This window comes from Mirounga leonina, unplaced genomic scaffold, assembly GCF_011800145.1.
Source record: "Mirounga leonina isolate KUSES-001 unplaced genomic scaffold, KU_Mleo_1.0 Mir_92, whole genome shotgun sequence".
NCBI classification, from domain to species: Eukaryota; Metazoa; Chordata; class Mammalia; order Carnivora; family Phocidae; genus Mirounga; species Mirounga leonina.
In genome coordinates, this window is record NW_023270852.1 from 563,546 (window position 1) to 576,984 (window position 13,439).

The 13,439-nt window shown below is 55.3% G+C and overlaps 1 protein-coding gene across 2 annotated transcripts in view; it reads left to right on the forward strand.

Moving 5' to 3' along the window:
- The window catches only part of USH1C (USH1 protein network component harmonin), a 45,351-nt gene extending 33,688 nt beyond the window's left edge, over window positions 1-11,663 (forward strand). Inside the window, exons 16-21 of one of the 2 annotated variants that reach the window (XM_034995015.1) lie at window positions 3,576-3,617; window positions 4,138-4,191; window positions 4,480-4,579; window positions 7,370-7,476; window positions 8,833-8,888; window positions 11,147-11,663. In XM_034995015.1, the coding sequence (XP_034850906.1) occupies window positions 3,576-3,617; window positions 4,138-4,191; window positions 4,480-4,579; window positions 7,370-7,476; window positions 8,833-8,888; window positions 11,147-11,159 (372 nt within the window). In that variant the 3' untranslated portion in view covers window positions 11,160-11,663. The other variant, XM_034995013.1, reaches the window with a different exon arrangement.
- The last annotated feature ends 1,776 nt before the right edge of the window (window positions 11,664-13,439 follow it).

Here is a 13,439-nt window from a genome sequence, read left to right on the forward strand (position 1 = left end):
AGAATGATAACAGCTCAGACTTATTGTGAGCCCACCGTGTGTCAGGATACTGAGGCTTAGAGGGGGTAAGTCGGTTGCCCTAGGCAGAGCCAGATCTTACCACTTACTCCAGAGTCTTTCAGACTCCAGAGCTCAAGCTCTTACCTACATTGCCATCTTGCCAAACCTCCAGTGATTCCACTGGCCCTGGCCTCGGCCCCTAAGGCCTGGCGAGGCACGACACAGAACACCCTCAGATGGGAGACCATCCAAAGCGGGGCCACTCACTCTGTCCATCTCGCCACTCACTCCTCCCTGGACTGGGAGTGTGAGGTGTGGTCCTGGGGGAGCAGTAGGGTCTGCCCACCCCCAGTCGCCTACGGCTGAGGGACTCATGTGGAACCCCATGTCCCGGGGGGTGCCAGGCACTGACTGGCCTCGCACCCATGGTGGGAAAAGAGTCATGGCAGAATTGTTCTTCCCCTTTCAAGGAAACCCTATCCAAATGTCAGGGCAGGACAGCTCAGATACTTATTTTGAGCTTTTGAGCTTTTGCTGTCCTGTCAGAACACCCCGGGGCGTGTTCTCTGGCCAAAGGGTGGTGTCTGCTTCACTAGAAGCGGGGAGCTGCTGTACCTGGAGGCGTCTGGCCGGCCCCTGACATAAATCAGGCTGTGTCTACTCGGAGTGGGATGTTGCCAGGGCAGCCCCAGGCTGGCAGGCCCGGGGTTTGGCACCAGAGGGCAGACGAGGCCTATTGGTAACGTCCAGCGTGGAACTTTTTGTTTTTTCTGGCAGCCACAGGAGATGTTGAAGAGGATGGTGGTTTATCAGACAGCGTTCAGACAAGTAAAGCGATACCCGTCGTGTGTCTGTAGTCCTCTCCGCCACCCCCGTCCCTCCTGCTCCAACTTCTCTCTCTGGGAGTGCCAGCCGGCTCTAAGGCGGCCCCAAGGGCCCTCCACCAGAGCCTCAGGCCAGAGCTGTGTCCCTGTTGCCTGCAGCCAGGAGTGGGGAAGGGTCTTCTATCAGGAGGGGACCCTGGCTTTATTAGACTCCATGCCCCAGCTGAGAAAGTAGCAGGATCCCTGGGGGCTCTGCTCTTTTGCTTTGTTTGTTCAAAGAGGAGCAGGGCAGAGGGAAGCCGCGAAGGATCGCAGAGGCCAAGATAGGCCCTCGCTCCAGCCCTAGGACAGAAGGTGTCTCCCTGCCCCTTCCCCTGTGTCGTCCCCTCGAGGCAGCTCACAGCTTTGCCTGGCACTGAACCAGTCAGGGAGGAAGTGGTAGTCCAGGTCCTCCACCTGCCCGGGGTGCTCCTGGGCACAAGGATGTGGATGTCCTTCCTGGCCCGTGAGTTCTATCAGGCAAGCAGCCACTTACTTTCCCACCTCCTGGGAGCTTCTGTTCCCAAAGCCAGCCACTGGGTTGGCAGTCTCACCAGTGGTGGAAGAGATCCCCAGATAGACAAAGATCTTGCAGCCAAGCTCACCGCTAACCCACCACCAGACTCCAGGCTCATATGACTACAGGTGGAGCGACAGGGAAGTGTCAGCTTCACAGAGACACATGGGAGTTTGCAAAGGAGGCTGCTCCCAGCCCAGGACTGAGGAGTGACGGGCAACTGTCACTGTGCCAAGCACTATTTCTAAATACTTCATGTACATAAACTCATTTAATCTTTGTAGCAACCCTAAGAGGTAAGCAGATGAGAAACTGAAGCCGAGATGTTAGGAAACGCGCCCATGACGGCACAGCTCCTCCCAGGCCCTGGACTTGCAAGAGGTCAGGCTGCACGGTCGGGCTCCTACCTGCTCCACCATCCGCCTGGCAAAGCGCATGTCTGATCATGAGATAGACATTTCAGCCCTTGTTGTTTAGGGCACAGACAGCCCTCCAAGGGAGAGTGGCTGGAAGGGAGGAGCCCAAGGACCCAGACTGGAAGTCAAACCCTTGCTCCACTACCCACTGGCTGGGTGACCTTGGGCATGAATGTCACCTTTCTGGGCCTCAGTTTCTCCATCTGTTGAAGGGTTGGGCTCCCTCTTCAAGGGCTGACCAGCTGTAGTGGCTTATAAGTCTATGATCTAAATTCACACAAGACACAAACCCTTGCCATCATGCCCATTCTGAGAGCAGATTCTCACAGGGAGGGAGAAGGGGAAGCCCATAGCCAGCACTGTCCAGTTTTCTAGAAGAAATAGCCAGAAGTAGTCAGGGCCCTCAGTGAAAGGGCGTTGACTCCATATCCTGCCTCTTGACCTCTCCTGCCCATGGATTTGCTGCATCCCTTCCTCTGTCTGCTGCCCTGATGCCCAGAGACTGACCTGGGAGTGGCCGTGGCCTTCGAGTGGGGACAGCCTCCACACTCTCAGGCTCTGTGGGGCTGAGCCTGGGCGACAAAGCCTGGATGAGGAGGGAGGGCAGACTGATGCCCAGGGAGCCACCTGCGGATGTTTGGTCCTCATCTTGTGCCCAGAGCTCGGTTGCAGCATGCTGGGCATAAAGAAGGCAGTGGCCTCCCCCTGAGGCTGACCATAGGCCTCAGGGGACACTTGGTGTGGCCCAGGGAATTGCGTGCTGGGGATGGCTCCCCTCAGTCCAGCAGGGCCTACCTGGGCCCCTGCCATAGGGCCTCTCACCTGCTCCCGCCTGCCCATGGGGACTAACCGAGGCTTTGCTGCCTAGGACTTGGCATGCCTGGCCCCCGAGTCTGTGGACCCCCGGCTCCTGCTCTCTGTGGGGGATTCCTAGGAAGGCAGTGTGTGCTGACTCTGCCCCCATCTTCCTTCTTACCTCTTTGTTTCTACATCTTGGGGACACTGTTTTCACAGCCCTCACCAAGCCAGGTTCCCTGAGATAAGTCTTCTCCTTCATCCTCTCCTGGCTAAGGGTCTGGGAGGCCTCTTACATTCTAGATAAGCATTACATTAAGAACAGTCCAATGATGTATTGTATGGTGACTAACATAACATAATAAAATTAAAAAAAAGAACAGTGCTGGGCACTGGGCAGGCACAGACGCCCCTGTTCCTCTTGGAGCCTGACATGCCTTTGCACGGTCCACCGCCCTGTACCCCAGTCATCTTGTGGCTGGATTCCCCAGGGAGAGCTGCCTCTTGAGCATTGTTGTCCTTCTTTGGGGTCAGAGCACCGGGTGAAGAAAGGCGGCCTTCACCCCCAGAGCCTGAACCTGGCCTCGCATGAGCACTTGGAGGAACTCAGGGAGGACCTAAAGGACCTGAGGCTGTGGGCAGATGACAGCTTCAGCAAGGCCGACACGGGCCACTCAGACCACCTGGACATCAGCAGGCGCCCCTGCCAGCCACGGGCGCCCACCCCGCTGCAACAATGTGGGGTCCAGGGCTGGGTTCCTCCCAATGCTTCCAGAGTTTCCTGCTTCTCCCCGGCCAGGGGTGCTCTGGCTACTGGGGCTTCCAGCCTCCTCCCTGCATCCCCATGCAGGCCACACCTGGCCCCCCACTCTCTCTGCTACATCTGACCTAATCACGTCTTCTTCCTCTGCCCTAAGCTTGCTTCCTGCAGTGACCCTCAGGAAACTGTACTCTGTGGCCCTAACACCCTCCCTTTGCTTCCAGGATTTCCGCAAATATGAGGAAGGCTTTGACCCCTACTCCATGGTGAGAGATCACTCTCCTCCCCTGGGGAGTCATCCTAAGACTGTGGGTGGGGGGTTACAGTGTGCTCCATCGTGGTACATTCTGGGCTCTGGGGGTCCCAGGGATGAGGTGGGGCATGTGAGGAGCCCCAGGGAGCCCCATCTGCTCTTTTCTGTGAAGGCTCATTGCAGACAGCATTCTAGTGTGACCCATAGGACTGGTGTGTGTGTTGGGGCACAGTGGGGTTATAAGAGCTGTTACATTTGCTGAGCACTGACCATGTATCAAGTGCTGTGTGGTTTTCTGGGTGCTTATAGGGCATGTCCTCGCCCAGCCCTCACAATATTCTCAGGAAGAATGGATCTGGGATTTCTGTGGTCACCTCTTTGTGTGTCCATGTGGCCCCCATGAGGCCTGGGACCCCCAGGTGAAGACCGATGGATGTGGGGCTGGAAAGGGTCCCCTTGTCCATGTACTCTGTGGGACCCCCACCCTCATCCTCCAGGCAGACTCAAAGCTCCCCACTATCTGTTCTCTCTAGTTCACCCCAGAGCAGATCATAGGGAAGGATGTCCGGCTCCTGCGCATTAAGAAGGTACGTGGGCACATGAAGGTCAGGCGGACCACCATCCTTCTCTGCCCCAGCCCCCTCCCATCTTGGTGCCCTGTTTCTCCTACTCTGGAGATGACTCTTGGGTGACTCCTTAGATCCCTACCCTTTTCCCACTCAGTGTCCATGCTCCCGTTCCTCCCTGATGGCATTGTCATTGGCCCCATGGCTTCTCTGGCCCTCTCTGTAGCCCTGTCAAGAGGATCCTGGGTACCCAGGGGTGCACGGGCTGCTATCTGCTTGGCTCTTGAAGGCCTGTTTTTCTCCATCCAGGAGGGATCCTTAGATCTGGCCCTAGAAGGCGGTATGGACTCCCCGATCGGGAAGGTGGTCGTCTCGGCTGTGTATGAGGGGGGAGCTGCTGAGCGGCACGGTGAGTGGGGACCAGCCATGCCCCAGTTTGGGGGTGGTACGGTGGTTTTACAGGGACCCAGGAAAGCACACGGCTGCCCACTTGGAGTGGTCCGACCGTTGCTCAAGAATTCCCCCATCTGGATCCACCCGTCCATCTTCTGAGTCCCACACGTTGCCCGTGGGCAAATGATGGTGCCAGGACTATGGGTATACAGCCAGCCAGACCCCACCCTGCCCTCCGGGGCTCCCCATCTAGTGGTGAAAACATGCTCAGAATTGCCAGATTCCACCCATAACAGGGCAGTCAGCTGACAGACAGTTGTGGGACCCTGAGGGGCCCCTGACCCAACCAAGGGAAAAGGGGGCCACAGGGGAAGGCTCCCTACAAGCACCATACCTGAGCTTAAAAGGTAAGTCAGTGGGGCACCTGGGTGGCTCAGTCGTTAAGCGGCTGCCTTCGGCTCAGGTCATGGTCCCAGGGTCCTGGGATCGAGTCCCACATCGGGCTCCCTCCTCGAGGGGAAGCCTGCTTCTCCCTCTCCCACTCCCGCTGCTTGTGTTCCTGCTCTCGCTATCTCTGCCTCTGTCAAATAAATAAATAAAATCTTTAAAAAATAAAAGAAAAAAGAAAAGGTAAGTCAACGTTAGCCTCATGATGGTGGGAAAGAACTTTCCAGGAAGAGGGAGCAGCACATGTAAAGGCAGGAAAGAAAGCATCCAAACCTTCCCTGCCCTTTTAATAATAAGGGCTAATGTCTATCAAGAACTCACCATGTGCCAGATGTGATTCTAAGTACCTGCACCTACTCTGTGTCTGAAGCGTTCACGTGTATTATTAACTCGTTTAATCCTCATGACAGCACCGAAAGTAGGTACTGTAATTACTCTCATCTTACAGCTTAGGAAACCAAGGCACAGAAAGGTAAAATGCTTGTCTAAGGACCCATAGCCGGTAAGTGGTGGAGGCAGGACTGGAGCCCAAGCTGTTTGGTATTTTGCTTTACTCTTGCCTTAAACCCGCTCACCTGCCCAAGAGTATCTGCGACTCACCATTAGTGATTCTTCCAAAGCCAGAAGCATTTTCAATAGTCTTGGGTCTTTTGTGAAGGAATCAGTGGCCTCGAAGGAGGAGCCTTGGGCCCCTCACCTTTCCAGGCCCGAGCAGGAATCCCGTGGTCAGGTCCCTCCTGGGCAGGTGCTAGGCTGCAGTCGGTAGAATGGAAGGTGGGTGAGCACTTGAGGCGGGAGGCAGAGTGATGGGAAAGTCACCTGGTTCTGTGGGCTACAGAGGCGAGTCCAGCTGGGCCACTTATGGCCTTGGTGAGCTCCGGCCTGCCTCTCACAGCCACACTCTAAGCTGTCATGTCAGCTTTGGAGGGGGCCCGCTCCCTAGGCAGCTGCCATGGCCCCCGGCTGCCCTCCCGGCCCACGCACACCTCCTCTTCTGTCCTCACTTCTGGGCCAGCTGAGGCCAGTCTGCTGTGTCTGGCAGGGAAAGAGGACCAGAATAAATGGGACCCTCCCCTCCTTACAAAGCCCCAGCCCAACCCTTGCCTTGTTGCTCTTGAGGCTCCATCTGGAACTCATACAAAAGGAAAAAGTGAGTCTCCTCTCCCCAGGCCCACTGGCCAGAGGAAGCTGCTGTCTGCAGTCTGGTCCCACACTGCTTTGGACACACCAGCAGCTGGTGACCTTTTCTCCAGGAGCAGTGTTTTAAGCCACTGCCACATCATCTTCAGTATCAATCACTACATTCCTCTGGTCTTCATGCCTGCAAGACTTCTGGGTAATCTATTTCAACATAAACCAGAAAATGTGCTGTGGACACCAGAACTAAGAAAAAGTCCTTAAAAAACATTTTTTTAAAGGTTCTGAAGTTGAAGATGTATGAGAAACCATGCACAATCTATCCACTTCTTGGAGAGCCACAATACATATTAGCATATTCAAGGCTCTGACAAGTTCTGCAGTGAGTAACTCTGCTTAGCTTATAACTCAGCCCCTCCCAAATTTATTGGACTATAGGTCATCTTACCCAGGAAGACCTTTAACATCATTCATTTGTTCGAAAAATATGTTGAGTTCCTATTTTGTGCTAGGTATTATGGTAAGTGCCGTGGATATAGGGGTCAACCAAAGAGACGGTCCCTGCTCTCGTGGAGCTGACTGTCTGGTGGGAGGGACCATCGGTCGACAAATATATAACTACAAATTGTGAAAATGCTCTGCAGGAAGAGACTGGGATTCTTTGAGAGAACAATAGGAAAGACCTGCTCGAGATTGCGTGTAGGTCGGAGCAGTCCTCTCTGAGGAGGCATTTCATCTTAGCCCTAGAAGAAGAGAAGAAGGGGGCGGGGGTGGCAAGTGTCCCAGGTAGAATAGCACGTGAAGGCTCTGGGGTAGGAAGGAGCGTGGCCTAGTCAGGGGCTTGATGCAGACTGGCAGTGTTCGAGCACAGAGAGGGACAGCTCACAGAAGTAGCTCATATTTCTGATAACTTCGTGGGCAATGCAGGTCTGCCTCCCTCTGTAATAGCAGAGGCCTGTACAAAGGCTAGGGAGGCAATGGTTCATCATTGGTGTCCTGATTCTACTGAGTTGGGGTGAGGGAGTACGGACAGGGTGGGTAGGAAGTGCTCTTTGAGTAACCTGGTGGATTGTTTCCCCTTGTGCCTTCTGAGCCCATCAGAAGCCAGGAGTCAAGCTCCTTCTGCAGCCCTCCAGTGACCTCCTGCCCCCCGCCTTTGTCAAGTCCTGGGCCAGGCACACGTCACAAACGACCCAGTTGACCAGTCAGCCTCATCTTGCAGGTGGCATCGTGAAAGGGGATGAGGTCATGGCGATCAATGGCAAGATCATGATGGACCACACCCTGGCTGAGGCTGAGGCCACCCTGCAGAAGGCCTGGAGTCAGGGGGTAAGAGTAAACCCCCTCTCTGCCTCCCTCCCCTGCCTGCCTGCCTTAAACCCTGGCCTCTGCAGCCAGAGCTTAGTCAGGATGCCCCATCCCAGGGCGGGTATCCAGGGACCAGGAAATTCATGGGTGACATCCACATAACCTATCCAGCCAATGGTCTCAATATGACACGATGAGATTCAGAAAAATAAATGTCAGTTCCTGACCTTGAGTCCAAAGAGCAAATGGCACAAATACAGACTCCAGAAGACAAAGTATGATAACCCATGCAAGAAAAAGACTTAAGGTCTTCTCTAAGTGCACACTGATCAGGAATCAAAAATGCTTGGGGCTACTGGAAAGCATTAACAGAAGTAGAGTGCCCAAAATGGAGGAGGGTCTGGTGGTAGTCTGATCTGTGCTCATTAGCCACTTGGGTCGAGGCCACCATATAAGGTCTCCCAGGCTGTGCACTGCACACTCCGAGGGGATGCCCTCCTACAGATTACAGTGTGGATGGTGCCCTCTCATGTTGTGCAGTGCACAACCTGTGCAACTGTATGCAGGCAGCCGAGCCTGAGGTATTAAGTTCAGAGCCGAGGAAGCTGACCAGATGGGCCTGGGACCCACATGAAGGGATGTGGAGAAGAGAAGACTCACGGGTAACATGATGACTGTCTTTGATTATCTGAAGGGCTGCATTAGGGTAGAGGGAGCAGAAGTGTTCTCTGTGTTTCTTGAGAGCAGAACTAGATTGGATGGAGGGAGTCCTGGGGAGAGCTTTCAGTGCAATGTTAGGAGCTATTGCATGGTAGAGGGGCCCAGTGATATTTCACATACTTTTTATTGGATATACCCAAGCCAAGGGTGGACAATGATAGATAAGCCAAGGATGGCAATGATGCCAGTGAGGGGATTCAAGTGTTAGGGTCAGAAAGCTAAGCCTAAAGTTCCCTGATTGGATGTGCTTCAGAGTGACCTAGGGAACTAGGACCTCCCCCAAATCTCCAGGGGCCAAGTCTATGAGTCTAGAGTTTTAAGAAGTCCCCCAGGTGGTTCTGAGATTACTGCCTGGCCCTGGTCCACAGATCAACATTTGGGAACTTAGTGTCCTTCAAGGGTCTGTAAATCTTGGCCTCTGTGGTTGTGTGTGAAGCCCCAGAGACTGGAAGCTTCCCCAGACCATGGGTCCACACAGTGAGGCCGATCCCCACCAGAAGGCCCTCCAGCCCCAGCGGGGCCCACCTCCCCGTGGGAAGAAGGCCCCAGCCAGCTGATCCTGAGCCACGGCGCCCAGGGAATGGGAATGGAATGTCGAGGGAAGACATACCATCAATCGCTGAGCATGCCCCGGAGTCACAGGGCTTCTTCCCACAGGACTGGATCGACCTTGTTGTTGCTGTCTGCCCCCCCAAGGAGTACGACGATGAGCTGTAAGTGTGCACGGCACCTGGCCCTCTGCTTCCTCTCTCTCTGGGCCACCTTCTCCCAGTCTACCCTCAGCCTTCATCCAGCCTGAAGGATTAGCCTGGGCACACAGCTTCTCACAGTCATTGATCCTAAAAAGCTCCCGGGCCAGAGAGAGCCTAGAACGAAGTCACTGGGTCACCATGTCAGCATTGTCAGAGCTGCTTCCTAGGCTGTCTTGTCCAGATTCTTCTTCACATATGAAAAACTGGGGCCCAGAGACAGTCAAGGTCTCAGACCAAGAAAACGATGGAGTTGGGACAAACTCAGGATTTCTGATTCTCCACTCAGGACTTCATCCCCTGCACCATCATTAGCTAGTTTAAAGATTTCCATGTCTTTTACTATCTAGTTGTTCTTCCCGATATGTAACTGCATTCCCTTGGGCTGCGTCTCTAAGCAGCCAGGACCACAGGGTTTGGCCCCCTCCCGCAGGATCTCCAGGGAGCTTGGGCCAGTCTCCATCTTGCTCTATGATCCCCTATATGTCTGTCTTTCCTTGTATCTGCATGGGTCTCTCTATCTCATTGTCTCTCTCTTCTCTCTGTCTCTGTCTCTCCTTTCCCTCTCTCCCTCTCCTGCATCTTTCCCATCAGTCTTTCTCTCCCATCTGCCCCCCTCTCCTTCATCCTTCTCCCCCTTGCTTCCTTGATTCCTGGCCTGAGTCGGTGCTAGTCTTTGTTACTGTGTATCCATTTCTCTCCTCTCTCTCTGTCTCTGTGCCTCTCTCGTGTCTAGTCTCCATCCTCATCACCTTCCTACCATCCACACATGTATTCTTCAGCCCCCTGCTTGCCTTTTCTTCCTCTGGCCAGCATGGGCTGAGTTCTGTGCACATCTAGGAGAAATCAAGGTCTTGTAGCAACTAATTCTGGATCCAGAGCCTAGGCAGGACCCGAGGCAGGAGGCAAGTGAAGGGAAAGGTCTGATGGGGCTCTGCCTGGAAATAACCAAGCCCTGTTTTGTGTTTCCTGCTCTGCTCTGCATATGTAGCTCTTGTCTTCCCTCCTCTGCAGCCAAAAGCCCCCAGCCGGTCTGAAAGGTCCTTGAAGACCGTGCTCCCGTGCCCAGACCCGGGTTCCTCCTGCAGCTGGAGCCCGGCAGCCCCCCACGGTGAATAGGGATCCGCCTTGTGCTGCAGGGCCCTGTCTGTCCATGCTGCGTGCAGTGGCCGTCTGCTGCCTGAGCTGGTGGGTTCTTTGGACTGGTGTCTGGAGGGCTGCACAAGGCACCATCCCTGGAGTGCCATCCAGGCCTGCTGTGAGCCACCCTGGAATTTTGTCCAACTCAAAGACCCTCCTGCTCAGGGAAGGCAAGCAGAGCCCAGTCTGTAGCATGCTCAGGGTCTGGGTATCCTAACAGCCCTTGAGACCCGCCACGGGTCCCATGCGGCACCCACAGGAGCGGGATGGAGCAGTGAGCACCATTCTCTGCTGGGCACAGTGCCTCAAACCAGGCATGACGGGCTGGGTGAGCCCAAGGGAGTACAGCCTGGATTTGCCCCCAGAGGTGGCCTCAGCAAAATGTGCCTCCCTTCCCTGGGGACACCACCTTCTGGGAGCCCCTGCTCCACCGGCCCCCGGGCTTGGGCGGAGCCAGGGCAATTCAGGCTGGGCCAAAGAACCAGGGTTGGCCTATCGGAGCTGTTCATGTCCTGTTGTGACTTGTCATGGCCTGAGCCCAGCTTGGGCCAAACTTTCGTCTGTGCCATCTATCTCCCTTGGCTCTGGCTCTCCTGACAGTGTCCTCTGGGGGACACTGCAGAGCCCGGTTTGGGGCTGTGTTTCCCACTCCGCAACAGAGCTGGCTGGTGGCCATAGACTGGTGTTTGGCCTGGCCTGAAGCCCACAGCTGGCAGTGTCTGGGGCAGACCCAAGCCCGGACTTGTTGACTTTTCTGTTACAAGTTTCTCAAAACATTAGGGCCTCACACTCCCAAGACAGGTGGCCTGCTATGCCATGGCTCCTGGAATGGCCTCAGTGGCCCTATGTTTGCTGCCACTTGTCATGCACTCTTCGTGAGGGACCCCAGCCCTCTGCCTTCTGGTCCCCTCCTAGCTTATCCCACGTATCCCCTCCGCTCTCCCCAGCCTCCTGTGGGCTCTGGCTGTGGTTGCTGTGGAGCTGCTTGGGATCCGCCTTGTGCCGCCAGGCTGGGGGCTCCCTGGGCTGAGTGTGTGCCCACAAGGCCTGCACCCGCCTGCTCTGCTTCCTCTGCCCCACAGAACCTTCTTCTAAAGTCCAGAAGGAGAAACCAAATTCACCCCGAGAAGCCAGGGAGCTCTGCACCCACCCTCCTGAACACAAAGCCTGGATGCAGCCTGGGGAGATGCCAGCGGGCAGGGACCCTGGAAACGTACAGTCAGCACCCAAGGCTTCCCGACTCTTGTTGGCCCCAAAGTAGGGCTGCATAAGGAGCTCCACAGGCCACCCCCGAGGGTCACCACAGAGGAGGAAGTAGCAGTTCCGAAGACGGCCCCCGGGATCCGGACTCTCCTTTCTTTCTTCCAGTCCTGGGAATTTGGTCTCTCCCAGCCCTGGGATCTCAAGGTTCAAGGGAATTCTCAAGAACTCACGAGTTCTCCCTTGAATTCTAACAGGACCTGACTCCTGGGTCTCTCCACTGCCCCCCCCCCCCCATTGCTGCCACAAACCTCCCTCTGAACTCATTAACAAAATAAATTGCTTTCCCCTGAAACAAACAATACATTATATGTTAATAAAAACAAATAAACTGCTTTCATTTCCAGCTTCCGGGAGTGAGTGTGGATTGGGGCAGCAGATTCAAGACTCTCAAATAAAAAAACATACAGTCTTGGCCCTTCAAAAGTGGGAAACAGGACCCAGTGCTAGGATCTGGGTTGGACATGAAGGACAAGATGAAATGGCCATGGCTGGCTTGGGGCAGGGGGGCCGGGGCCGCAGGAGATGGGCTGGGCTGGGCTTTGAGTCTTCTCAGAGAAAGATGGCAGGGAATGAAGCCATGTGATAGGGACTTTGCTCAGTTCCAGAAAGCAGAGTTGAAGGCAGGAGCCCCAGAGGATTACCTCTAAGCACGGGATGCCCCAGATTCACTCGAGGCAGCATGACCACAGCTGCTTCTCCTGAGGCCATCAAGACAGGATGTGAGGGAGGGAGGGAGGGAGGGGCATGAAATTCCATCCAGTGGGACCTCCGGGAAAGAAGCTAGGGCCTGAGGCAGGAGGGTGTAACTCCAAGGAGCTGGCAGGAGGTAAGTAAAGGCCCTCCCAGTTACAGGGCCCAGGGATGCTCTCAGGCTAGATCCAGGGAAGAGGGGTCATCAGGGGAGGTGTCTCGTGAAACTCCACTTGGAAGTGGAAGGTGGCTCTGATTCAAGGCGTCTCAGAGGAGCGGGTCTCTCAGTTGAGGCCACCTGTCTCTGTCACCCCTTCCTCTGTGTCCTCAGAGCTCAGCGTGAGCTTGGCCGTCCTAATCCTCCACCTTTCAGCCATAGCTCCTCCACCATCCCTGGCTCGGTGTCCATTTCCCAACTCCAAATTCCCCAGGCAAAATCTGAGTGGGTGGCCCTGGGGCCAGGGACCAATCCTAGGTCCAATCAGCTGAGGTTGGGCAGGCGGCAGGTCATGTTCCACCCAACATGGCTGCTGAGGCAGCCGGGACTGTGGGCGGCGAGTGGTGCTCAAGGGGAGGGGCAGAAAGAGAGAGAGAGAGAGAGAGAAACTGCTGGACTCTGATTTCAGTGGAGACAACGCCACAACGACCTTCTAGTAGCTGGCTCCCAGAGACAGCAACCACGCCGAGAAATTCTCCGTGCCTTCTTCTCTAGCTCCTGACCTGGCTCTGGAGGTGATTCCAAAATGAAGGTAAAAGAAGGGGGCTCATGTTCGCCAACACCTGCTACAGACTGGCACCGGGCTGGACCCTGGTCCAGCAATGGCTGGAATTAGTGCATGGCCCCCCAGGGAGCCTGGTGGTAACAGCCAACACTGAGATAGCACTGGCCGCATGCCGCCTGAGCACGAAGCTCGTCTACTCCCCTGAGCTCCATGAGGAAGGTGCCATCGCTCTCGCCGACTCCGTTTCACTACCAGAAGACTGGGGCACAAAGAGGCTAAGTGACTTCCGCTAGGTCACACGTGAGGAAACAGTGGAGCCAGCATGCAAACCCCAGGCGCTCCGGCCCCGGGGACCACCCCCTTCTCCACTGTATGCCGAATGGGGCAGGGCCCCCCTCGCTGCAACGTCTCAAGTTCTAGACTGTTGGCAGAACAACTCTCCTCACAGTTGAAGCTCAGCGTTCTGCTGTTCAGTGACGGTTCCCTCTCTTGTGACCACAAGCCTTCAGCTTGTGGATGCCTGGAATCTCACCAGTTCAAATTCATCTCCAGCTATTCTTAGTAATTGGCACCTCATAGTGAATGCATTTCTCAGTGCTTATCAGGACTTGATGAGTGACGCAATAAAGAGGCTTCCAGCCGCTGGCTAGAGGAGAAGGACAGGAAGGCGTGCCCCTGGGCAGGGCAGGAAGAGAGAGAT